At 48.6% G+C, this 25,314-nt stretch overlaps 1 protein-coding gene across 1 annotated transcript in view; it reads right to left on the reverse strand.

Annotated features, from left to right (window-relative positions):
* Positions 1-2,721: 2,721 nt before the first annotated feature.
* VPS16 (VPS16 core subunit of CORVET and HOPS complexes) overlaps positions 2,722-25,314 on the reverse strand; it is a 28,675-nt gene continuing 6,082 nt past the window's right edge. Inside the window, exons 2-24 of the mRNA XM_082744561.1 lie at positions 11,056-11,144; positions 10,747-10,844; positions 10,536-10,664; positions 10,314-10,458; positions 10,085-10,200; positions 9,867-9,989; positions 9,681-9,736; positions 9,248-9,337; positions 9,046-9,140; positions 8,865-8,941; positions 8,265-8,396; positions 8,017-8,144; positions 7,878-7,913; positions 7,576-7,684; positions 7,272-7,406; positions 7,068-7,176; positions 6,879-6,976; positions 6,673-6,780; positions 6,266-6,343; positions 5,991-6,160; positions 5,814-5,910; positions 5,006-5,109; positions 2,722-4,890 (exon numbers count right to left, since the gene is read on the reverse strand). Of these exons, the coding sequence (XP_082600687.1) occupies positions 4,746-4,890; positions 5,006-5,109; positions 5,814-5,910; positions 5,991-6,160; positions 6,266-6,343; positions 6,673-6,780; positions 6,879-6,976; positions 7,068-7,176; positions 7,272-7,406; positions 7,576-7,684; positions 7,878-7,913; positions 8,017-8,144; positions 8,265-8,396; positions 8,865-8,941; positions 9,046-9,140; positions 9,248-9,337; positions 9,681-9,736; positions 9,867-9,989; positions 10,085-10,200; positions 10,314-10,458; positions 10,536-10,664; positions 10,747-10,844; positions 11,056-11,144 (2,467 nt within the window). The 3' untranslated portion in view covers positions 2,722-4,745. The remainder of the gene's footprint in view (positions 4,891-5,005; positions 5,110-5,813; positions 5,911-5,990; positions 6,161-6,265; positions 6,344-6,672; positions 6,781-6,878; positions 6,977-7,067; positions 7,177-7,271; positions 7,407-7,575; positions 7,685-7,877; positions 7,914-8,016; positions 8,145-8,264; positions 8,397-8,864; positions 8,942-9,045; positions 9,141-9,247; positions 9,338-9,680; positions 9,737-9,866; positions 9,990-10,084; positions 10,201-10,313; positions 10,459-10,535; positions 10,665-10,746; positions 10,845-11,055; positions 11,145-25,314) is intronic.

The raw sequence follows: 25,314 nt of genomic DNA on the forward strand, positions 1-25,314 counted from the left end.
CTCCCTTCTCATTTGTGAAATAAGTGAGTGCGTGCTGACCCGGGCCAAAGCCTGGAAATCCAGGCAGCGGTGGGCCTCCCTCAGGCTGGCCTCTCCCGGGCAGGGAAGTTCCTTCTCTAGCTGGACTTGTCTCTTGGTCTCAGAAGCACCGGATGGGTCACGAAATAGCCAAGCCCTAGACGCCTCTGCTGGATAAACGCTCTAGCCCAAAGGCCCAGAGGCCACATGCCCAGTCTCTTGTTAGATCCCAAGGGCAGCCAATGAGAGCAGGTGCTCCCACACGTTTCCCAGGAAGTGCCAACTCAATCTGTCTGCTCACCAAAAGTAAAACGGAAAAGCCTGAATTCAAAGCGTTTAGAAACCCTGGAAAACAATGACTGTATGTGCAGGAGGTATCTGGGTACCTAAGGGAAGCAGTGCCATCTTAAGACCAAACCCCACCAGCTTAGTTTTGCATTCTCTACATCTGCCCTATTAACTCTTAGTATGCTTCTTTTGGTTGATTTCTTTCTTTATAGTTTCTTTTATATTACCATAAAAAGGTTTGATGTGCTACTTGTATGTTCTAACATACATGAAAATAACTATTAAAATAGAAAGTGTTAGGGCATGGCTGGCTCAGGAGAGCATAGGACACCTGATCTCAGGGTGGTGAGTTTGAGCCCCATGCTAGGGGTAGAGTTTGCTTAAGAAATAATAAAATAAAAAAGTGTTCACCCTCAAAATCATCTGAAGACTACCCTCCCTCCACCCCCTTGCATGCGTGCGCGCGCACACACACACACACACACACACGATGTGGCCACACTTGGAAAAACACTGCAGGTTTTCCAAGTCAGAGAGCCCTGGGGTTCAAGCCTTGACATTGGCTGTGTGACCCGAACCTCCCCCTCCCACCCTTCCTGGAACTTCCCAGCCTCTGGACTGAGAATTATAACCACAGACAGCTTGGCAAGTAACCCATTCTCAGGAAATGAAGTTCCTTCTCTTCATGAGACAGCAGGACTGTAGTCAGAGCATTTGTGGTGTGTGTGTAAGGGAGACCTAGGAGAGGCAGGGTCTTGGGTACCCCATCCTGGAGACTATGGGAAGGAGAGTTCAGCTCGGTTACCACACCGACCATTTCCAGTGGGAGAGAATAGAGTCTTGTCTTCATCTGCTCACTTGTGGACAGGTGCCTAGCCTCCCCACCCCACCCGATGCCCAGGGTTTCCATGCTTTTGCCCCATCACCACAGGGCAAAGGGCTGTCTTCAAAGAGCACAGAATACGAGGAGGACTGAGAGAGGGAGGGGAGGCTTTCCATACTCAGGTGCACCCATGTGGGAGGCTGAAGCTCTGCTCCCAGTCCTGCTTTAGGTCCAACTCACTGGAGCTTATACCTACAGGTAGACAATTGTGAGCCACGCCACAGGTGCCCCAAAGAGTCCCAGGGTTCGTGAGAAAAGGACTGGACTCAAGAAGAGCTGGACAATGGGGGTCAAGGACTCCTCTGTTTCATCAGGTAAATCACTTCCCCTCTCTGGACCCCCCCTTCTCCACCCAGTAAATGAAACAATGAATCACTCACTCAACAAATACAGAGCAAAAACCATGTGCTGGATGTGGCAGGGAATAAGACAGAGAAGGTCTCTGCTCTCAGGAATTTACATTCTGGATGGGAGACAGACAATAAACAAACAAGGGAAAAGAAAATTTCCTAAATGCTGTAATGAAAATAAAGCAAGGCAATAAGATAGAATATTGGAGTAAATGAGAGCCAAGTGCCTGTCCAGGCTGCTGTTCTCCTTTCTAGGGTCCTTTGCTGGAGCTTTTTACCTAAAAGATTGAAGGCCCCTTATCTTGAGAAGACCTTTGACTGAATCTCACTCCCGGGCTTCTATGGCTATCCTAAACTAGAAGAAAGGTTCCCCAAATCCTTGTCCTGGGCTTTAGTCACTGAAATTCTGAAGTATTGGGCGCCTGGGTGGCTCAGTGGGTTAAAACCTCTGTCTTTGGTGCAGGTCATGATCCCAGGGTCCTGGGATCAAGTCCTGCATCGGGCTCCCTGCTCTGGAGCCTGTTTCCTTCTCTCTCTCTCTGCCTTCTTGTGATCTCTGTCAAATAAATAAATAAAATCTTTAAAAAAAAAAAAAGAAATTCTGAAGTATTTAGAGGGAAGTGTATTAAGGACTGCGGCTTAGTTTGAAGTGCATCAAATATAAGGTGGATAAGTAAGATGGATAGAGGGATGGAGAGATGTGTAATAGTATAATGCTAATGGCAGAATCCAGGCGGTGGGTATACAGGTGGTGTTCGCTGTATAATTCTTTCAAGTTAGCTCTATGTCTGAAAGTTTTTGTGATACAATGCTGGGGGAGGGGGATCAGGGTTTAATTTTGCAAAAAAGCATACCAAATTGCCTGTAATTTTTAGACAACTCTCCCATTGGACCACTCTGATGCTTCTCCACCTGCATAAACACTTTTTATGAAGTTGGAATCACTTTATTTGTATGTCATCATTGTTTTTTCTCACGTATTTCTAAAGCTTCCTATGTCCAGTGCTTAATGTTTGCACATTCCAGGAACATATATGGCACATGTGACTTTGGGGGTGCAGACATTTTATTGTGTACATTCTCAAAGCAGTGCCTCAGGGCCCCCTTTCCAGAGAGGGCACATTGGCTTGTATAGTCCCAACCCTTTTTCACTGAGAACAGCTAGAAAAACTGGAGATAACATTTTTTTAAAAGATTTTATTTATTTATTTGATAGCGATCACAAGTAGGCAGAGGGGCAGGCAGAAGGAGGGGGAAGCAGCCTCCCTGCTGAGCAGAGAGCCCAATGCAGGGCTCGATCTCAGAACGCTGGGATCATGACCTGAGCTGAAGGCAGAGGCTTAACCCACTGAGCCACCCAGGCACCCCAGGAGATAACATTTTTGAAAGGCATCAAAGAGCTGCCAGGGCAGTGGGGAACTGTAAAATCAAGGTTGGGGAGGAAAAGAGCCCCAAACAATGAGCTTGGGATTGGGATCTCTCTTCCTCTCCCTGGAGGCCTGCTGATTCTGAGATTCTGATGGGCTTGCCTATCTGTGATTCCAAAAACTGGCCACATTACCAGTTCTATACACTCTTCCAGAGCCTCCCCTCGCCCCTACCAAGAGATGGTAGTGAAACGGGGTGGGACTGCCCTGACCAATGGAATGTGGCAGGTATTGAGAGGCCCTGGGTGACTTCCAGAGCTAGTAACCTAGAAGGCAGTACAGCTCTGCCTGGCTCTCTTGGGATGCTGCCTTTAGAACCTGGCTGCCATGTTGAGCTCTGAGTTGTAGGTGTCCTGGCCAATAGTCCCAGGGAAGGTTCTAGTCAACAACCAGCTTCAGGGACCAGACCTTCAGATGATTTCGGCCCCCAGCTGCTATCCCAAATATTGTGGAGCAGAAACAAACCACTGTTTTATCCAGCCCCGATTTTTGACCCATGTAGTAAGAGGTGAGCATAACAAATGGCTGTTTTACAATGTGACATATATCCTCTTGGAAGACATTCAAAGTTACAAATTCAAAGTTACAAATCAGGTGGAGGAAGAAGAAAAAGAAACTGCTTACCAGACCCCGGGTCGCTTACTCTTTTCAGGCACTCATTTCAAGTCAACTCTAGAGGCATTAAGAGGGGAAAGCCAGAAACTCCAGGGAGGCCTGCCCTCCCTCTGGGCTACGGTTTCCTCCTTTGTCCTCCTTCTAGAATAAAGGCGCAATAAGAGGAAAAGGAAATGCCCTCAGTGTGGGTGCGGGCACTGAGCCATGTAGCTCATGTAACCGGAGTGCACGCTGAAGGGGCCAAGAAGGTACTGCTGCTGGCGGGGGATAGAGCCTCTTCTTCGGGGGTAAGGTAGCGCCAGGGGTCTCGAGTCTGTAGTTCTTCCTTGGCAGAATGGAGACATTCCAACCTCCTTTTCTCTTCGGCCCCAGGACGACATGGGAGTTGCTTACCACTGTTAGGTGGACATGGTTTGTGAAGGTTCCTCCTCTAACCCTCCGACACGCTGGCCACATGCTCATCCGTCCTCCAACCCTTACTGTGGTGAGAATGGAGGCCTTGCCTCGGGCTCCTCTGCTCAGAGGGCCCAATTTCAGTCATCCCTCTTCTGTCACAACAATAGCTGAGGAGAAGCCCTAAGATCCCTACCAGCACAACTAGGTTTCAAATCCCAGTTTCGCCACATACTCACTGTCACCACACATCCTCAGTCCTTGACTTCCTCTTCTGTAAAATGGGGCAATGTTACCTATCTCACTGGGCTGTCTTGCGGAATAAGTGAAATAGCAATGGTGAAGCGTTCAGCATGGTTCTTGTGTGTACATGTATAATGCTTTTCAGATTGGCTCTCGATGGGCTGCTGCTGGAGTTCTGCCCAGCTACCTGGAGCTATGAGCTTAGTTACAGGGCTTTCTTCCATAACTGTGGAGATGGGCAGTTCTCTTGCAAATATCGCTGAGGAGCAACCCTACAGTCCCAAACAATCAAACACACAGAGTACTGCTCAAGTGTCTGGATGGTTCTGCCTTCCAGCATGCTTTTGCCTGGGCCGGACTGCGTGAGACAGGTACTCTAAAATGTCCCAACTTTATTCACAATCAGACCATCAGACCCCCAGCTCCCACCCCACCTCAGCTCCTCAGCTTAGCTCGGCTCTGAAGAAGCTGGATACGCAGTGACCTTCTGCCAAGCCTAGAGCTCAGGAGACGTGCAAGATGAGCCCCTTACTTCTTCTGGGCTTGTGCCCTAGCCCGCTGAATCTTGTCAGCCGTGGCCGCGTCCGTGGCTCCAGTGCAGTGGGACAATACAAGTGTCAGCTCTGCTTCGTTCCGGTGTTCAATGGCCACATCCGCAGCCTGAGCCACATCCCTGTGGTTTGAGCAGGAGGGGAGATGCTGTCAGGCTGCCCAAAGGCACAAGCCGTACCCCTCATCAGCCCCTGGGCTCAGCCCCCTAGCACCCACGGGGCTCTCAGCCAACGCACCCAACAAGAAGCAAGGCCTTGACCTTCTGCTCGGGACCCACACGGGAGGCATACTTCTTGGCCTCATATTTGTTGTGTTGTTTCATGCAGATCTCGACAAAGGGCTTAGGAGAAGATGGGGAGAGGAGAAGGTAAGGCAGAGCCTTCCTGTCCTCTCTCTTACGAGCCAAAGTCCAGTGGACGCATGGTCCCCGTGTACTTCATACACCCTTCAGTGTACACAATCCCGACCCACCCCCGCCCTGACACACATGCAAAGTTGTGATCGCCACAGTCTCTGGGCAGGAACCGCCTACACACAGATCTGTTAGAGCCTTGAGACTCTATGTTTATGTCCACACAGCCACTCCACCATCCATGGCTACCCTCTCGCAACAGGAGTCCCTTGCCTTCTCAGGGCCTGTGCTTTCTCTCACCGCTGCCCTTATCCCACCTACCTGCCATACCCCTGAACCACCTGCCACAGAAAACAACCCCTGTCAGTCTCTTCCACTGCCTCCCGGATATGCCCTCCTACTGCCCCTCCACCCCCTACTCACACAATACTTTCCCTTAGGCACAGGGTGCTTGCTGCCGGCCTCCTGGGGGGCAAGCAGCTCATTCCCTCCCTGGCCAACACCCGTGGGTTAACTCAGACCCACTCGCCCACAGACCTGGCCCATGGGTGTGCAGTCATGGGAAACACCTGCTAACTATGTGGGAGGGCTGAAAAGATGCAAGACCAAGCCATCTGCCCAGCTCTGAGCCTGGTCCCCTCCCCAGGATTACTCCCACTGGGTGTGGGGTGGCCGCAGAGCCCCTGCCTCACCAGGTAGCCAATGGGCGATTTCTTGCTCTTAGAAAACTTCTCTAGCTCCTCCCAGTCTTCCAGATCTGCCAGCGCAGTCAGCTTCAGCCACCAGAGCCTGCAGGGAAGCCGGGCTCGCAGGTGTTGTGGGACAGGCAGGCGATCCCAGGACCTACCTGCAGCCCTGGCCTCTCCTACCTCTTGTCTGGAATGCGGAAGTCACGTGCCAGCTGCTCCGCACGTTTGCTGTGGCCGCCGAGGACAAGGGTGGTGACTGTGTCATGCAGAGACAGGTCCACGAAGTGGCCCCCCAGCTCGTCTTCCAGGCGCCGCTGCAGCCGCAGGAGCCGCATTTGATCCTCCGTGGCCTGGGGTGGAGAGGAGGCCAGATGGGTCTGAATGGGGCCAACAGGGAAAGGCGACCAGACCAAGACCAGAAGCAGACAAGGTTCTCAGAAAACAGTAGGGCAAACCTTGGCTGCGAACTCATTCTTGGCCTTGTAGAAGGCATCAGCCGCCGACTGCAGAGCTGCCACTCGTCCCTCGATACGCTGCAGGGGCAAGCAGGGAAGCCTGAGCTCCTGGTACCAAGGAAATCAGCCTTCCCCATTCAGGTTACACTGCTCTCCCCAGTCCCCATGCTCAGGGTTGCCAGGACCAGCCTTTCGCGCTGGGTGCACCGCCCCCCTCAGTGTCCCTGTGGGGAGGCTAGCTCCTCTGGGACGGACCACCATCCTGGCCTCTTATCATCTCAGACTCTCCCGCGACAGTGAGGACCAGAGGGGGTGTGTACTGGACAGACAGGGGGCCCAGATGCCTGGAGAAGGTCCCTGACCAGCAGCCCAGCCCATAGGCCCTCCCCACTCTGTGGACCTCGGACCTCCTCAGCAGCATAGCTGGCTCGGATGTGGAAACTGCCCAGCTCCTGATGGTTGTCATCCTGATTGTAAAGGTCCTTCAGTGTTTCCAGCTCCTGGTGCTTACAGAACTGTGGCCATGGACAGGCAGGCAGTCAGCAAGGCCAGCTTGGGAGGCCAAATCAGTGGCTCGGGAGGCTCCAGCCCCACCCTTGCCCAGGGCACACACCTGTCGGTACAAACTCAGGGCCATGGGCTGGTTCCGAAGAGTCATGAAAAAATCTCCTCGGTTTAGCTCATTCTTCAGGTGCAGCAACACCGTGAACACTAAGGAACAGTAAGGTGGTGTGGGGACTCCAGCCCAGCCCTCTGCTTAGCCCAGGGGCCCCAGCCTTGCCCTCCCTCAAACTCTGCTCACCCAGATCAGTGTCCCCACTCTCGATAGCCTTGCTCAGGGCCAGTTTGCTTCTCTTCATCTTTAGGAGAAGGGGTACCTGCTCCCCCGAGCGTGGCTCATACTCCAGCAGCTGTGGGGTGGGGAGAAAGGCACAGAGAGAAGGAGTTGGCCTGGGGGCCTCTAATACCAATGTCAGAGTATCTGGGGAGGGTTGGGAGCCCACACCTTGATGGCCAGCTCTGTGCGGCCACAGCCATAGGCCCGTGCAGCGATGTCAGAGTAAGAGACGCCTGGTGTGTCCCCAAGCTTCTGATTAATGGCCCGAGCAACATCCTCATCGGACACATCCTTCTGTTGCACCTGCAGACAGAAGAGGGTTGTCACCCACACCTGGAGCTCACCCTTCACCCACCGCCCCAACTGGCCCTGGATCAGGACCTCCCCCTTCACTTCTACATTCCGTGTTTCCCACATGTCTCTGGGGCTTGGCATCTTCTAATTGACTTTGAAGTCCACCCTGTGTCCTTACCTTGTAGCAGGCCCAGTGAGCCAGAATCCTGCTGACACCCTGCACTTCAGGAAGGCGCAGGTACTCACAGATCTGGATCGCCAGAGGGTAAAGCCTCCGTAACACCAGCCTGACAGGCAAGGGGATAAAAGGGACAGGAGTGAGGTGGGATAGAAAGAGAGGGCAGAGTGGCCCCAGCCTGTAATTCAGGCCTTCCAGCTCCCAAAGAAATGGGTGAGGAACAGTGTCCACAAGAACACACCAGGGGCTATAATGCCCGCCCACATAAAGCCCTCCTCCCAGAGCCCTAGGACTTGCTATACCTATCCAGCAGCACCTGGATGGTGAGCTGTTTATATCTAGATTTTATGTGGTTAAGGACTGGGAGGCAGTATGTTTAGCCCCTTCACCTCCCCTCCCCACCACGGGCTGTAAACATCACAGCAGCTCGCTTAAGGATACTGGCTGTAAGTGAGGGGGATCCCGATGTGGTAGTCCCGGATGGCATTGAGCACACGCAGGTCCTGACACATGCGCACAAAGCTGTCCGGTGGAAATCTGTCGAGGAAACACTTTCCAAAGGAGGCCGCCTGAGAAGAGCCAGAGGGCGAGAGGGGTGATCATACCTGCTGCCCTACCCTTCCCGCTAGGGCATACCCCTCCAACACGCCCAGCACCCCTCCAGCCCCATCCCCGCTGGCCAGGCCGACCCTGAGCAAACTCTTCTGCATGTCTGGCCGGTGCTCATGTCCCGCAGCCTCGATGCACTGCTGCACGGCCTGGGTCAGCTGCCCCAGCTCCTGGATCTCCCGGAGGTACTCATCTGCCTTCTGGCTCTCTTTCTGGGGCGTGGAGGAAGGGCACCAGGGATGGGGTGCCATGAGCGAGAATACCCCCATTTCCGGTCCCCCCACCCCTCTGGGCTGAAGTTCAAATGGGCTGGCGTGGAGGGGCTGCAGAGGCCAAAGCCCAAACTCCCTCAGCCCACAGTCCACCCAAGTTACCCATACACCCTCCGCCATATCCACCCACAATTGCCGACAGAGGGCCTTTATGACAGCCCTGATTGGTGCCTGGGCTGGGGACAACAGGGGTTCCCTGCACCTTCCCATCACTGCATGGAAGATACCATATCACTTCAGTTTACCTGAGCTGGCTCTCCCCAGTGTCCTGCCTGGACTCCTCTCTTGATAAGTGGCACCTGGCTGAGTTCATTGTGCCCAGGCAGGGAGGGACACAGGGCTGAGCCAATTAGGAAGGGGAAGGAGAAGAGCATGGGCTGGGGCCCAGGGAGAAGCCTAAGGCTTTACCTCATACTCTTTCTGGGCCTCCAACAACAGTGCTCCAGGAGCCATGGAGGCAATTTTGAAGATCTCCTCGCTGGCCACTAGGGGAGGGAGTTGGTGAGTGTTGGGAGGGCAGGGAATCCTCAGCACTGGCTCAGTGCCCTGATCCTGCCCTGGCGCCCGTGGTCCCCTGGGAGGGCCTCACCTGGAACCTCATGCAAGAACTCATGGGTGCTACGAGAGAAGATGCGGACCCCATCCAGTTCAGGCACCAGGTAGGAGTCTTCATCCAGCACAAACCTGGGCTCAGTCAAGGTTCCCAAAAGTACCCGGAAATGGGGCAGGGCAGGTGAGCCTCTCTCACCTTCTTTCCCTTCCCACCCACAGAGGCAGCCCTCCAAGGATACTGGATGCTCTCAGGTGCGTCACCCACCACCATCAGCCGTCTCTCCCAGGCCACCACGACAGCCCTCTCTTTGCTGCGAGGACGGCTGCACCTGTGGGCAGCATCACATGCACATCTGGGATACACACAGGACACGGGGCCCACAGCCACGTCTCTCACCTTCCCACATCGCTGCTTATACTGCTCTGCCTTGGGACAGCCCTGCACACGCATGCCACCCCGTATCCCATGCCTCTGACTGACATCTGCTTCCCTCTCCCCTTATGCTGTCAGCTCCCCGGAGCATCTGGGGCCCACAGGGGCGCAGAGGTTTCCCTCAAACATGCACTGGCAAAGCGGATAACTCCTCCTGGTGTGGCCAGTAGACAGGCTGAATCAAGGTGTCCCAGGAAACAAGGCTGTGCCCACCCACAGCATTATACCCCCATCCTCACCAGACCATCTGCTTCGGGGGGGCCCGGATGTTGCAGTTGAACTCACACAGCTTCTCCTGGAAGGGTGCAAGGAATATCACGGCCCTGTCCCAGTAGTCACCAGTCTGGTTAAAAGGCCCTTCCCCTACCCTTAACAGCTCTTTCCTGGACAAGACAGGGTGCCCCCACGTTGTCCCAAGAGCATACCTTGAGTGATGCCGTCCCCATCCAGATATAGCCTGTGTCTGTGAAGAGGGCCAGGTGTCGGTAGGTGAAGGAGACTGCCATCTGCAGAAAGCTGCTCACTCCGGGCGCCAGGCCAGGGGGCGTCTGGGACAGACGAGGGACAGCAGACATTTTCTCACTGCCTCCCCCCGCGCTGCCTCCCGCACCCCTTCCATTTCCCTCTCACTCGGGGCCCTCACCACTGCAGAGCAGGTTGCATGGTCGAGAAGGTAAAGATCAGGCCCCACAGCCATAAGAATGTGTGCAACTCGGTCCTGGCACAGTGTGGTCCAGCATGAGGGTGCACTCTGCAGACCTGTGGCCGGGGCAGGGGGCAAGCTCAGGATGGCCAGAGCCCACGGCTTCAGCTCTCCTGGCCCCCAGGTCTGGAGGGCACCAAACGCCTGTCTCAGAGATGTTGGGGCTCACCTGGCACCTCCGGCATCCGGCGGAGCTTGAGATCACCCACATTGGCGCTGAGGGTAAAGCGGTGGGCCCCCGTGAGGATGGCCACCCCTGAACCAAACTCAGTATGGAAGATCCGGGCATCTAGAACGCGGTTCTGGAGCACCTCCTAGGGAGAGGGGCCGTGGGTTGAGAAAGCCAGAGGCCCAAACTCCAGCCCTCTCCCCAGCCCCCTGCGGTCCCTACATTGCCCATGCTGAAGTGCCTCCGGAAGTCGCCATGAAGCCCGTAAACCAGCACCACACCATCTTCCTGCACGCAGAGTAGCTCCTCCTCGGCTGACCAGCCTAGTGACACCACGGGCCCGCTCTTCCACTGCAGAGGACGGGGAGGTTCCTGAGGCTGTCCTTGGGACACAGACCCGGCCTAGCCCCAAGCAGGGATCACGAGTGCTCACCAGCAGACTGGCCAGAGGCAGGCCGGAGGCGGAGTAGATCTCAAGCACTGGCCGGACACTGGCTGCCTTCTCCTTCCGCCACGGGTTCCTCAATAGTGCTGTAGTTCAAGAAGAGATTTTCTTTCCAGCTCCCCAGGCCCACCCCGTATGAGAATCAAAATTTAAAGTATCTCAGCAGGGGGTGAGAAAGGGGGTGGCAAGGGGTAGCCACATTAGCAAGGAGCACCTGCCAGCAAGGCCCCCGGGGAATCATGCACCTAGAGTTCAACCCATTGTCCCAGAACATGCAGCAGCCTAGGGGTGACATACCAATGGGGCCCCCATAGGGCGCAGCGGCTACCAGGCAGTCCCTGAGTTCCTCCTTCAGGTCCCAGTCCATGCTGTACAGCTCATACTTCCTGCCCACACAGAGGCAAGCAGAAATTAGCCTCCTCATGACCTTGTGCCCAGATGGAGTGAGCCCAGAGGAACCCCTAAAGCCTCCATTTGTCCTTCACAGGGGAGTTGAGGCCCCCCACAGCTGGGAGAGGGTGACGACTAGAAACAGCTCGGGCAACTGACCACATCCATGCTTAGGGACAGCAGGTGACAGAACAGAGGCAGTTGGCTGGGAAGGATGCGGTTCGTGGGGCAAGAGTCCAAGGGTGGCAGGAACTCATGGCACGACAGACAGGCTATGTGACCAATATCCAAGGCATAAATTCAGATAGGACCAGGGTGGGGTGGCTGGCTTGGGCCGGCATTAGCAGGAAATAAGACCGTCTAAGGTGGGGGCAGGTCTCTCAGAGCCAGCAGCCTTTCTTCTATTTCTGGTTCTTAACACCAAAGCAGGTTGTGGGATTTATATCCAGGGGTCGCCCTCAATGCCTACTGATAATGAACTCCATTTTAGAGGCATTCAGTTAGTTAGCAGTGCTTGAAACAAATCCCAGGGGCACCTGGGTGGTTCAGTGGGTTAAGCTTCTGCCTTCAGGTCATGATCCCAGAGTCCAGGGATTGAGCCCTGCATCAGGCTCTCTGCTCAGCAGGGAGCCTGTTCCCCAACCCCCCATCCTGCCTCTCTGCCTACTTGTACTCTCTCTTTCTGTCAAATGAATAAATAAAATCTTAAAAAAAAAAAAAAAAAAAGAAAGAAAAGAAAGAAAGAAAACAGAAATCACAGAGGAGCTCTTCGGTGAGCCCAGAGCTCAGGGGACAGAGTCCTGGGCTGGAGACGTCAATCTGAATGCTCAGCTTATGGGAGGTCACAGAAATCACAAGCTGGCACGAGATGACTGGAGTCTGAAATGGGCGTGGGTCGCTGAGAGTGTGTGCGACATGAAGACGGAGTAGGAGTCCTGAAGCCTGCCGTCATTTGAGGGCTGGAGGTGGGGACAAGCAGAAAAGGAGTAGGCCCTCTCCCAGGAAGCCAAGAGAAAGCAGTTTTTAAGGGGAGTGTTTTCTCCAGTATCATTTCGGGAGCCTTCCTGATAAGAATCAGAAAGATGCCTACCATTATCTTCTATTTGACATTCATCTTGGGGTTCTAGCAAAATAATTTAAGAAAAAGCAAATAAAAAGAAGTTTATATTTTAGAGAAGGAGTGAGTTTGCTGCTAGTTGCAAATAATGTGATTGTCTACTTAGAAAATCCAAAGCAGGCTATGGATTAATGAACAAAACAAAAGGGCAATCAACAGAAGCCTACATATTTTCTATATCATAACAAAAATCAACTAAAATATGACTTTAAAAGACCCTAATCATGATAGTATTAAAATGATGATATGCAAGAATAAACCTAACGAAAGTTTTTACCAAATACAATCACGGTGGGGGGAAGAGAGGCGAACAAGGAAACAGACCCTTAACTATTAAAAACAAACTGAGGAAGCACCTGGGTGGCTCAGTGGGTTAAAGCCTCTGCCTTCAGCTCAGGTCATGATCCCAGAGTCCTGGGATCAAGACCAGCATCGGGCTCCTGCTCCGCGGGGAGCCTGCTTCCTCCTCTCTCTCTGCCTGCCTCTCTGCCTACTTGTGATCTCTGTCTGTCAAATAAATAAATAAAATCTTTAAAAAAAAAAAAAACTGAGGGTGATGGAAGGGAAGCAGGCAAGGGTGGGGCTGGGATAGAGGGTTGGTTAAATAGGTGATGGGGATTAAGGAGGGCACTGCTGAGATGGGCACCAGGTGTTTTCTGTAAGTAATGAATCACTAAATTCTACACCTGAAATTGACCTTACACTGTATGTTAATAAACTGGAATTTAAATAAAAACTTGAAGGAGGGACATCTGGGTGGCTCAGGTCATGATCCCAGGGTCCTGGGACCAAGTCCTGAGTCAGGCTTCCTGCTCAGCTGGGAGTCTGCTTCTCCCTCTACCCCTCCTCCTGCTCGTTCTCTGTCTCTGTCTCTGTCACTCTCTCTCAAAAATAAATAAATAAAATATTTTTTAAAAAACCTTAAAGAAAAATAAAGTTAAAAAAAATCAAATCAAAGTTCACTCAAAGGTATAAAAACACAGAGAAATAGGTAAATAAAATCTTAATAAAATCTCAATAAATAAATAAAATCTTAATAAAATCTCAAATAAATAAATAAAATCTTAAAAAAAAAAACTAAACATAAAATTCTTTAGAAAATACAGGCTAATAGTTTTTTATAGTGTAAACTACGGAAAAGTCTTTCAGAGCAAGACACATTCCAAACAGATCTATGAATGCATAAAAATTCCAGTAAAAACCACTCCCAGTTGGGGGGGCGGTGGAAGCACACACTGATTCTTTTTTTTTTCTTTTTAAGTAGGCTCCACCCCCAGCATGGGCCCAGTGCAGGGCTTGAATTCGTGACCCTGAGATGGAGACCTGAGCTGAGATCAAGAGTCAGATGCTTAACTGACTGAGCCACCCAGGCGCCCCAGCACAAACAGATTCTAAAACTCACTTGCAGAAAAAACAAATATCATTTTTAAATAGAAAATGCTGAAAAGTATTTTAAAATAATTTTAAAATAAGAGAACAGATATACGTCAGATATAAAATATACTACATAAAACTGAAATTAATTAAAACTGTTGTTTTGGGATAGGGAAAAGCAAATAGATTGATGGAAGAAAAGAGTCCAGAAAAAGAACTGGGAATTGAGCACGTAATAAAGATGGCATTTCAAATTATTGCAAATTGATACTTGAAATGAGACAATGGGCCATATGGGAAGAATTGCAATAAACACTATTTCATTACTTAATCTCTACAATACAATATTTTCCAGATGGAATTCAGGACTTAAATGTTAAAAATAAATAAATAAAGCCGTATCAGAACAAAACTTGGATCTCTTCACACTCTCAAAACAGAAACAATTTCTAAGTATGGTATATAACCCAGAAGTCACAGAAAAAGAACGAGTATAGATAAAAAAGACTTCTGGGGGTGCCTGGGTGGCTCAGTGGGTTAAGCCTCTGCCTTTGGTCTCAAGGGCCCTGGGATCCAGCCCTGCACTGGGCTCCTTGCTCAGCGGGGAGCCTGCTTCCCCCTCTGCCTCTCTGCCTACTTGTAATCTCTATCTCCCTGTCAAATAAATAAAATCTTTTCAAAAAAAGACTTCTGTATACTTCTATATGAAAAGGGTAAAAACAATACGTATGTTTTGTATTTGCTTTTATTTGAAAAACAAGAAACTCTGGAAAGATTTCTAAGATGCTAGTAACTGATTACTGGGAGGTGAGGAGGTGGAATCAGTTGAGTAAGGACAGGGACAGGAAAAACCTCGTTTGAGGTTTTAAATCACATTAATGGTTATTTATTAAAATGGTGAACATTAAGGGGTGCCTGGGTGGCTCAGTGGGTTAAAGCCTCTGCCTTTGGCTCAGGTCATGATCTCAGGGTCCTGGGATCGAGCCCTGCGCCCGGCTCTCTGCTCAGTGGGGAGCCTGCTTCCCCCCTCTCTGTCTCTGCCTGCTTCTCTGCCTACTTGTGATCTCTCTGTCAAATTTAAAAAAAAAAAAAAAAAGATGAACATTAAAAATCTTTAATACATTTAAAAAATCCATGGAAAACTAGGAAGACAGACAAAAGAAAAAAATGTGACACATGAAAAACAGGTACTTTTCTTAAAAATACAAAAGGCTCTAAGTAATTTTTAAACATTTTTTAAAAGATTTTATTTGTTTGAGAGAGAGAGAGAGACAGCATAAGCGGGGAGGTGGGCAGAGGGAGAAGCAGCAGACTCCCTGCTGAGCAGGGAGCCCAACACCAGGCTTGATCCCATCATGAACTGAGCTGAAGGCAGATGCTCAATGGACTGAGACACCCAGATGCCCCAACTCTAAGTAATTTTTAAAAATGAAACTAAAACCAAAAGAAGAATGGTCAATGGCTATAATCATACTATTTTATGTGAAAATATTTAAGAACTAAACAGGGGTGGCTGGGTGGCTCAGCTGGTTAAGTGCCCACAGTGAATTCACTGTGGCATTCTTAAAATAGTTCTCTTGCAAATCCTGGAAAAACCTACTTCAATATGGGATGTCTGTTCTGGGGAATATTATGTGGCCATTAATAAGGTGAGTCTGCGTACTGACATGAAGTGATCTCTAGATGTCCTGTTAGGTAAAAACAAACAAACAGGGGCACCTGGGTGGCTCAGTGGGTTAAAGCCTCTGTCTTTGGCTTATGTCATGATCCCAGGGTTCTGGGATCGAGCCCCACATCGGGCCCTCTGCTCAGCAGTGAGCCTGTTTCCCTTCCTCTCTCTCTGCCTGCCTCTCTTCCTACTTGTGATCTCTGTCTGTCAAATAAATAATAAATAAAATCTTTATTAAAAACAAATGAAAAACCCCTGCAGCTCAACAGGAAACATATGAACCCATTTATTTTATTTTACTTTTATTTTTTAAAAAGATTTAATTATTATATATACTATATATTATATGTAATATATAATATATTATAATTATTTATTTATTTATTTATTTGACACAGAGAGAGAGAGACAGCAAGAGAGGGAACACAAACAGGGGAAGCAGGAGAGGGAGAAGGAGGCTTCCTGCTGAGCAGGGAGCTCAATGCAGGGCTTGATCCCAGAACTCTGGCATCATAACCTGAGCAGAAGGCAGATGTTTAACGACTGAGCCACCCAGGCGCCCCGAACCCATTTATTTTATATGAAAATTAAGCACATATTTTGTATATATATACATATATACACATATATACATATATGTACACATCACTACACATATGTGTGTAAATGCACAGAAAAACCCTCAGAGACATGAAGCTGCACTGAGCCAGAGACAGTGGTTACCTGTGCCGAGGGTGGTAAATGGAGGATGTTGGAGGACTGCTAAGTTTTAGACTTTTACATCACTTGACTTTTTGATAAACCACATACAGTTTTTGACATTTTGTTACTAAAATAGTTGCATGAAAATCTGACGGGAAAACAGTTGTTCACACAGACCTAGTATGTCAGTTCTCATGGAGCCACTCAGCTCCAAATTCATCCTCCACTACTGCTCTGTGATAGACAGCATTCCTTTAGGCCTTTCCCCTTCACCATGAGTGTGAGTTTCATCTTTCCCAGCAGAGGGCGCTCAGAGGGACATTACCGGAGGAAAGAGCTCTCCGACTGCTTCCAGCTGGGGACAGCCGGCAAGCAGCCAGGGTGTGAGGACATCTGGCGGCGCTCTGCCTCCGTTATGCAGGAGCAATCTCAAAGGTTCTCCTGGAATGGTAATCACATTTCCAAGCCTCCCTGGGCAGACACCACACTCCTGGCCTCCTGCCCACACCAGGCTCTGCTTCCTCAGCTGCCAAGATCTGACTACCCGGCCTGTGCCCCTGTGTTTGCACTGACTGACATCCCTCTGCACACCTGTGCACCCAACCACTGCTTGTGGTTACAGACACCATGGGCTCCAGGCTGCAGAAGCAGCACCATTCCATCCCATGCCCACATGCTTGGCCACCTGTTGTCGCTTCCCTGTGTCCCCTTACCTCTAAACCCCAGAGCATTGTTTCTTGCTTGCCCAGGACCTGGGGACCAGCTCTGGCCCATGTAAACCAGCGAACTTCCCTGCTTTCCAGTGATCTGCAGTTTTATTTTCGCCATTAGTATCTGAACCCCTGCATGGGGAGAGGCTTCCTTTCCAAGTGTGTCACTCCTTGGGTGCTCTCCCTCAGCCTAATAATTCTTTATGTTTATCATTCTCCGTTTAGGTCCCCAGACTGGACCCAAACTGATACAAACTTGGGGCAGGGAGTGGTCCAGAAGACAGCACCCTAAAGATGTGATCTGGGGACTGGTTTGGTTGTGTGCTTGGGCCTGAGTGCAATACTGAGCTCCTGGTCATGGGAAACGAATGCTAGTCACCTATTTCATGCGGCGGCATCACAATTAATCAAGCGGGCAGTTTGCTGTGGTGAAATGCCAAGTCAGACATGTGCCTTCGGAGTGACTTCTGTGCCTGACCGTGGGCTAGATCATTCTGAGTTCACTTGAACATTTATAAAGAGAAAATGACAAACTTGGGTCCATTAACTTTTAGCTCAAATCATGGCTCTGAGAAGTAGGAAGCTTCCATAATTGCCGTACAGTATACAGCCACACAGCTGCTACTGCTAAAAATCAAAATTTAATTCTGTGGGTTGTTAAATTGTAACAGTTGAATTCACCAACACGCCATTTTTCAAGTGAAATTTAACAGCATTGATCAGAACAAGAACTGTATCCTGAAACTTAGAAATAATGCAAGTAGCTTCCCTTCGCATATCCAAGGAGACTAGCCTTCGGCTCTTGAAAACCTTGTGATAACCTCCTTTGGGATAGATGTCTTGGGAGCCTCCCTCCCCAAGGCTGACCTAACTAACGTACTGCTGAGTGGCTAATGTGCCAACAACAGAGACTAAGATCTGGTCCCAATATGGCACCATTCCTGGGGGTACCAGCCTACAAGTTGATTACATATGACTTTGCAAGGGCGGATGTGGTCATCAGCGTCCAAACCCACTGGTCAATCTCTACTTTGCTCCTAGTGGACAATCTGATGTAAGAAGCTTGCAGATGTGATGCTGCATAAGTATCACCGCATCACCTATGACACGTTTCTGCCAAAAATGTTCACCCTGAATCTGTTCAGGCCTCTAGATCTAATACAGTTTCAGGAAATACAGGCTATGATAGAGAATAAAGATCAAAGGCACCACAGGGAAGCAATGGGACAAATCCAGAAAGTAATCTGGTCTCTTAAACAAGTCAATGTCATGAAAACAAAAGGTAGCTGGGTCTCTGAAAGAATTAGTAAGATTGATAAACCCCTGGCCAGACTTATCAAAAAGAAAAGAAAAAGGACCCAAATAAATAAAATCAAGAATGAAAGAGGAGAGATCACAACCAACACCAAAGAAATACAAACAATTATAAGAACATATTATGAGCAACTATACGCCAGCAAATTTGACAATCTGGAAGAAATGGATGCATTCCTAGAGACATATAAACTACCACAACTGAACCAGAAAGAAATAGATAACCTGAACAGACCCATAACCAGTAAGGAGATTGCAGTGGTCATCAGAAATCTCCCAACAAACAAGAGCCCAGGGCCAGATGGCTTCCCAGGGGAATTCCACCAACCCCCTTTTTTTTTTTTTAAGATTTTATTTATTCATTTGACAGAGAGAGAGCTCACAAGTAGGCAGAGAGTCAGGCAGAGAGAGAGGAGGAAGCAGGCTCACTGCCGAGCAGAGAGCCCGAGGCGGGGCTCAATCCCACGCCCCTGGGATCATGACCTGAGCTGAAGGCAGAGGCTTTAACCCACTGAGCCACCCAGGTGCCCCTCCACCAAACATTTAAAGAAGAATTAATACCTATTCTCCTGAAACTGTTCCCAAAAATAGAAATGGAAGGAAAACTTCCAAACTCATTCTATGAGGCCAGCATTACCTTGATCCCAAAACCAGACAAAGACTCCATCAAAAAACAGAATTACAGACAAATATCCTTGATGAACACAGATGTGAAAATTCTCACCAAAATACTAGCCAATAGAATCCAACGGTACATTAAAAGAACTATTCACCACGTCCAAGTGGGATTTATTCCAAGGCTACAAGGTTGGTTCAACAGCCGCAAATCAATCAACATGATACATTACTAAAAGAAAGAACAAGAACTATATGATACTCTCAATAGATGCTGAAAAAGCATTTGACAAAGTACAGCATACTTTCCTGATCAAAACTCCTCAAAGTGTAGGGATAGAGGGTGCGTACCTCAATATCATCAAAGCCATCTATGAAAAACCCACAGCAAATATCATTCTCCCACAGCGAATATCATTCTCAATGAGAAAAATTGAGAGCTTTTCTGCTAAGGTCAGGAACATGGCAGGGATGTCCATTATCACCACTGCTATTCAACATAGTACTAGAAGTCCTAGCCTCAGCAATCAGACAACAAAAAGAAACTAAAGGCATCCAAATTGGCAAAGAAGAAGTCAAACTATCCCTCTTTGCAGATGATATGATACTTTATGTGGAAAACCCAAAAGACTCCACCCCAAATCTGCTAGAACTTGTACAGGAATTTAGTAAAGTGTCAGGATACAAAATCAGTGCACAGAAATCTGTTGTGTTTCTATACACCAACAATGAGACAAAAGAAAGAGAAATTAAGGAGTCAATCCCATTTACAATTTCACCCAAAACCATAAGATACCTAGGAATAAAGCTAACCAACGAGGCAAAGAATCTGTACTAAGAAAACTATAAAGTATTCATGAAAGAAATTGAGGAAGACACAAAAAAATGGAAAAATGTTCCATGCTCATGGATTGGAAGAACAAATACTGTGAAAATGTCTATGCTACCTAAAGCTATCTACACGTTTAATGTAATCCCTATCAAAATACCATCAATTTTTTTTTGAAGAAATGGAACAAATAATCCTAAACTTTATATGAAACCAGGAAAGACCTCGAATAGCCAGCGGAATGTTGAAAAAGAAACCCAAAGTTGGTGGCATCACAATTCCAGACTTCAAGCTCTATTACAAAGCTGTCATCATCAAGACAGCATGGTACTGGCACAAAAAAAGACATATAGATCAATGAAACTGAATAGAGAGCCCAGAAATAGACCCTCAACTCTATGGTCAACTAATCTTTGACAAAGCAGGAAAGAATATCCAATGGAAAAAAGACAGTCTCTTCAACAAATGGTGTTGGGAAAATGGGACTGCCACATGCAGAAAAATAAAACTGGACCATTTCCTTACACCACACTCCAAATGGATGAAAGACCTCAATGTGAGAAAGGAATCCACCAAAATCCTTGAGAACACAGGGAGTAACCTCTTCGACCTCAGCCACAGCAACTTCTTCCTAGAAACATCGCCAAAGGCAAGGGAAGCAAGGCGAAAAATGAACTAATGGGACTTCATCAAGATCAAAAGCTTTTGCACAGCAAAGGAAACAGTCGACAAAACCAAAAGACTACTGACAGAATGGGAGAAGATATTTGCAAACAACATTATCAGATAAAGAGCTAGTATCCAAAATCTGTAAAGAACTTATCAAACTCAACACCCAAAGAACAAATAATCCAGTCAAGAAATGGGCAGAGCAGGACGCCTGGGTGGCTCAGTTGGTTGGACGACTGCCTTCGGCTCAGGTCATGATCCTGGATTCCCGGGATCGAGTCCCGCATCGGACTCCCAGCTCCATGGGGAGTCTGCTTCTCTCTCTGACCTTCTCCTCGTTCATGCTCTGTCTCACTGTCTCTCTCTCAAGTAAATAAATAAAATCTTAAAAAAAAAAAAAAAAGAAATGGGCAGAGGATATGAACAGATATTTCTGCAAAGAAGACATCCAGATGGACAACAGACACATGAAAAAGTGCTCCACATCACTTGGCATCAGGGAAATACAAATCAAAACCACAATGAGATACCACCTCACACCAGTCAGAACAGCTAAAATAAACAAGTCAGGAAATGTCAGATGCTGGTGAGGATGCAGAGAAAGGGGAACCTCCTACACTGTTGGTGGGAATGCAAGCTGGTGCAGCCACTCTGGAAAACAGCATGGAGTTTCCTCAAAAGGTTGAAAATAGAGCTACCCTACGACCCAGCAATCACACTACTGGGTAATTACCCTAAAGATACAAATGCAGTGATCCGAAGGGGCACATGCACCCAAATGTTTATAGCAGCAATGTCCACAACAGCCAAACGATGGAAAGAACCTAGATGTCCATCATCAGATGAATGGATAAGGAAGATGTGGGATATATACACAATGGAATACTATGCCGCCATCAAAAGAAATGAAATCTTGCTATTTGTAATGACGTGAATGGAACTAGAGGGCATTACGCTGAGTGAAATAAGTCAATCAGAGAAAGACAATTATCGTATGATCTCCCTGATATGAGGAATTTGAGAGGCAAAGTAGGGGGTTTCGGGGGTAGGGAAGGAAAAAATGAAACAAGATGGGATCGGGAGGGAAACAAACTGTAAGACACTCTTCATCTCACAAAACAAACTGAGGGTTGCTGGGGGGTAGGGAGGTACAGAGAGGGCCGTTGGGTTATGGACATTGGGGAGGGTATGTGCTATGGTGAGTACTGTGAAGTGTGTAAGCCTGACAATTCAAAGACCTGTACCCCTGGGGCTGATAATACATTACATGTTAATTAAAAAAAAAAAAAGGTAGGGGTGGGGGTGGAGACAATAATGTTCAAGTTTACAAGAGGCTTAGTTAAGAGAGGTAAGCAAACAAGTAATTCTGGTTTGGGTCTTGATTTGAACAAACCAGTTATAAAAAGACACTTTGAAGACAACTGGATAAGTCTGAATAAGAACCGGTTGTCAGATGACTTGAAATGTTAATTTTGTTAGGTGTAAAAGAGTCCTGAAGTTTTATAGGAAAGACTGTGTTTTTAGAGGAAAAAATCGTTTTTTAAAGTAATACATATTGATGTTATGTCTGTAATTTAATTTTTTAAAAGACTTTATTTTTAAGTAATCTCCACACCCAACATGGGGCTCTAACTTATAATCCTAAAATCAAGAGTTGCATGCTCTACCGACTAAGCCAGCCAGGTGCCCCTGCAAATTTACTTTAATATAAATCACAAGGGGTGCTTTGGTGGCTCAGTTGAGCATCAGACTCTTGGTTTCAACTCAGGTCATGATCTGAGGGTCTTGGGATCAGCCCCACATCACACTCAGTGCAGAGTCTGCTTCTCTCTCTCCCGTCCCCTCTGCCCCCTTGCCACCCCCCATGCCCTGCAGCTCTCTCTCTCTCCCAATTAAATCTTTAAAAAAAAAAAGAAAGAAAGAAAGAAAAAAAGAAATACAACAGAAAAAGTATTTGATTAAAAAGATGTATCTGAAAAAATAAATAAATAAAAAGATGTATTTGGAGTTGGCTTTAGATAGTCCCAAAAGTGTCTGAGAGGGGGAAGGGAAAGATGAAAAGAAAATGACAGTATTGATCTTTAGTGCAGTTCAGGAAGAAGTACATGGGTGTCCGCTAAATTACTCTGTTTAACATTTCTTTTAGAGATTTTATTTATTTGACAGACAGAGATCACATGTAGGCAGAGAGGCTGGCAGAGGGGAGGAGGAATCAGGCGCCCCACTAAGCAGAAAGCCCGATGCGGGGCTTGATCCCAAGACCCTGGGGCTCAATCCCAAGACCCCCGGATCATGACCTGAGCCGAAGGCAGAGGCTCTAACCCAGTGAGCCACTCAGGTGCCCCCATTTGAACTTTTTCTTAATAAAATATTTTAACCTCCCAAGTACTGAAGCAAACACTGCAACACAACAACAATTTTTAAGCCCAGGTGGTGATGCTGTACTTTTTGTATGCCTGAAGATGTCCCTAGTAAAAGGTTAAATTCAATTCCCAAGAAAGAAGTGAGCACTTACGATTCTCCAGTGTTCCAGGGAGTGAAGTTCAGATGAGGCCTGAGATCTGTCCACTCAAGTGACAGAATGTAACTAAGAACAAGGTGCTCGGACCAGAGTGAATGATTAGTAGGAAGAGAGAAAACAGAAGGAAATGCAGATAGTGGTCTATCGACCGTTGGCTGGAATGGGCAGAAAAAGATGCGGTGACAAGGAGGGACCTGTGGAATGGGGGAGTTTATTTTTTGTTAGGACAGGGAGATACAGATCAAATTTCTAGGACCCATCCCAGAGATAAGGGAGTATGTCTGACCATGGAAGCTTTGCATAGCCAGCATCTCAGGCGATTCTGAGCAAGGGGTCCTGGACAACAGCTGGAGAAACACTGTGACTGAGGAAGGGTGTGGGTAGATGGCACATGATTTCTGGGAGGACAGGGGGACAGACGCACAGCTCCTCACTGGGTCAGGTTTGGTAGCGGGAAGCCTAGGCCCTTCTATGCAGACTTCCAGTTCTCTCAGAAGCACGAGGCAAAGTCAGCTGTTGAGAGAAGGGGCCAAGGAGACTATGATTTTCAGTATTTCCAAGTTAACTTCGTTGTTTCTTTGTGTAATCTTTTAAAGGAAAAGCAGAGCCCTTGCGATAAGTGTAGGCTGAACCCCCCCAAAAAAGACTAAGAGGGCCCAGCTGAGGCTGGGGGGCATCGAGTTGCTGTCGTCCCAACTACCTGTGTGTGGGCTGCCCGGCAGCAGTGAGCAGCAGCCTAAGCACAGGTGGAGATGGTGAGTGGCTGGCACACTGGGAGGTGGCTCTGTCTCAGGCAGGAGTAACCGAAGGACAAAGGAACAAGGTTGTCAAGGAAAAGACAAGAAACTGAAATGACTGACTGCAGCTGTACTCCAAGCTGGACAGGGAGGGACACATTTATAGAAGGGGGCTCTGCTCGTACATACGAAGAGAACAAAGGGTTCCAGGGATGGGGATCCCGGGGAGGTCCAAGGACAGGTGGATCAGGAGGTATCAGAGTACCAGTGAGGACAGGAGCCTACGGTCGGATGGGGGCTGCCTGAATTGAATGCTTCCGAGGCAAAGCAATTCTGGAAGAGCACAGGCGCCGGGTGGAGGGTGGCTGATGTAGATAAAATCACTCAAGTAGAGCTCAAGGAATCCTGAAGCCAGGTGGGCCCTTAAATCACTCTGGAAAGAGCAGGGATGCACAGGAGGCTGTCCCAACAGTTGGCCAGGGATGTGGTTCAGGAGGATGGCAGCAACACAGACCTGGCTGGGAAGGAGGCAGAGCCCCTCCCAAGGGGGCCAGGAGTAGTGAAGAGCAACAAAACACGGACTACCTCTCCAGGTCTTGGAGGTAAAGAAAGCTTCTCAGGGACAGTTGGGGGACTCAGGCTGTGCCTAAAGGGTGGCACTGGGTCTGCAGAGGCAGAGTGGAGGGCAACAGGGAGGGTGGCCTCTCAGAAGAGCCTAGGGGTAGGGACTCTTGTAAGGACAGCCATAGTTCAATGAGGAAGACCAGTCACAGTTTCCTCCTCTACTCCCAGTTCCTGGAAGTGGAAATCTCAGCAGCAGTAAACGGACCCTGGATTCCAATACCAGGAAATCACTAAACCTAGCAGTCCTCGTAGTCTCGGTTCTAGCCCCTCCCCTCTCCATCCCTCTCTTCAGACACTGAAGAAATCCCTGTGGCTGTGGAGCTGAACTTCTGGAAAAGTACGTTCTGCTGCAGCGCAAGCAGAGCCCTTGCGTGAAAATAGGTGATCTCCAGCCTTTGCCTCCAGGGTCTAAGCTGGACTACTGGACCACTGGGGTGGAAGAGGCACATCAGGTCTAGCCTTGGGGAATAATCTATTCCAAATCCTAAAGCCCAAGAGAGTTCATCAGCACCCCTGAAATCCTTTGACTCCAATTTGCCTCAAAAATAAATACTCTATGGGGCACCTGGGTGGCTCAGTGGGTTAAGCCTCTACCTTCGTTCGGCTCAGGTCATGATCCCAGGGTCTTCGGATCGAGCCCTACATCAAGCTCTCTGCTCAGCAGGGAGCCTGCTTCCCCCCTCTCTCTCTCTGCCTGCCTCTCTGCCTACTTGTGATCTCTGTCAAATAAATAAATAAAATCTTTATAAATAAATAAAGAAATACTATGGGGGCGCCTGGCTCACTTAACTGGTGGAGCATGCAACTATTGATCTCAGGGTTGTGAGTTTGAGCCCCATGCTGGGTGTGGACATTACTTAAAAATAAAATCTTAAAAAAAAATACTACACTGGGGCGCCTGGGTGGCTCAGTGGGTTAAAGCCTCTGCTTTTGGCTCAGGTCATGATCCCAGCGTCCTGGGATCAAGCCCTGCATTGGGCTCTCTGCTCGGTGGGGAGCCTGCTTCCCTTCCTCTCTCTCTGTCTGCCTCTCTGCCTACTTGTGATCTCTCTCTGTCAAATAAATAAAATCTTTTTTTTAATAATTTTTTAAAGATTTTATTTATTTATCAGAGAGAGAGAAAGGGAGAGAGAGCGAGCACAGGCAGACAGAATGACAGGCAGAAGCAGAGGGAGAAGCAAGCTCCCTGACGAGCAAGGAGCCCGATGTGGGACTCGATCCCAGGACGATGGGATCATGACCTGAGCCGAAGGCAGCTGCTTAACCAACTGAGCCACCTAGGCGT

Source organism: Mustela nivalis (genome assembly GCF_964662115.1).
Source record: "Mustela nivalis genome assembly, chromosome: 8".
NCBI lineage: Eukaryota > Metazoa > Chordata > Mammalia > Carnivora > Mustelidae > Mustela > Mustela nivalis.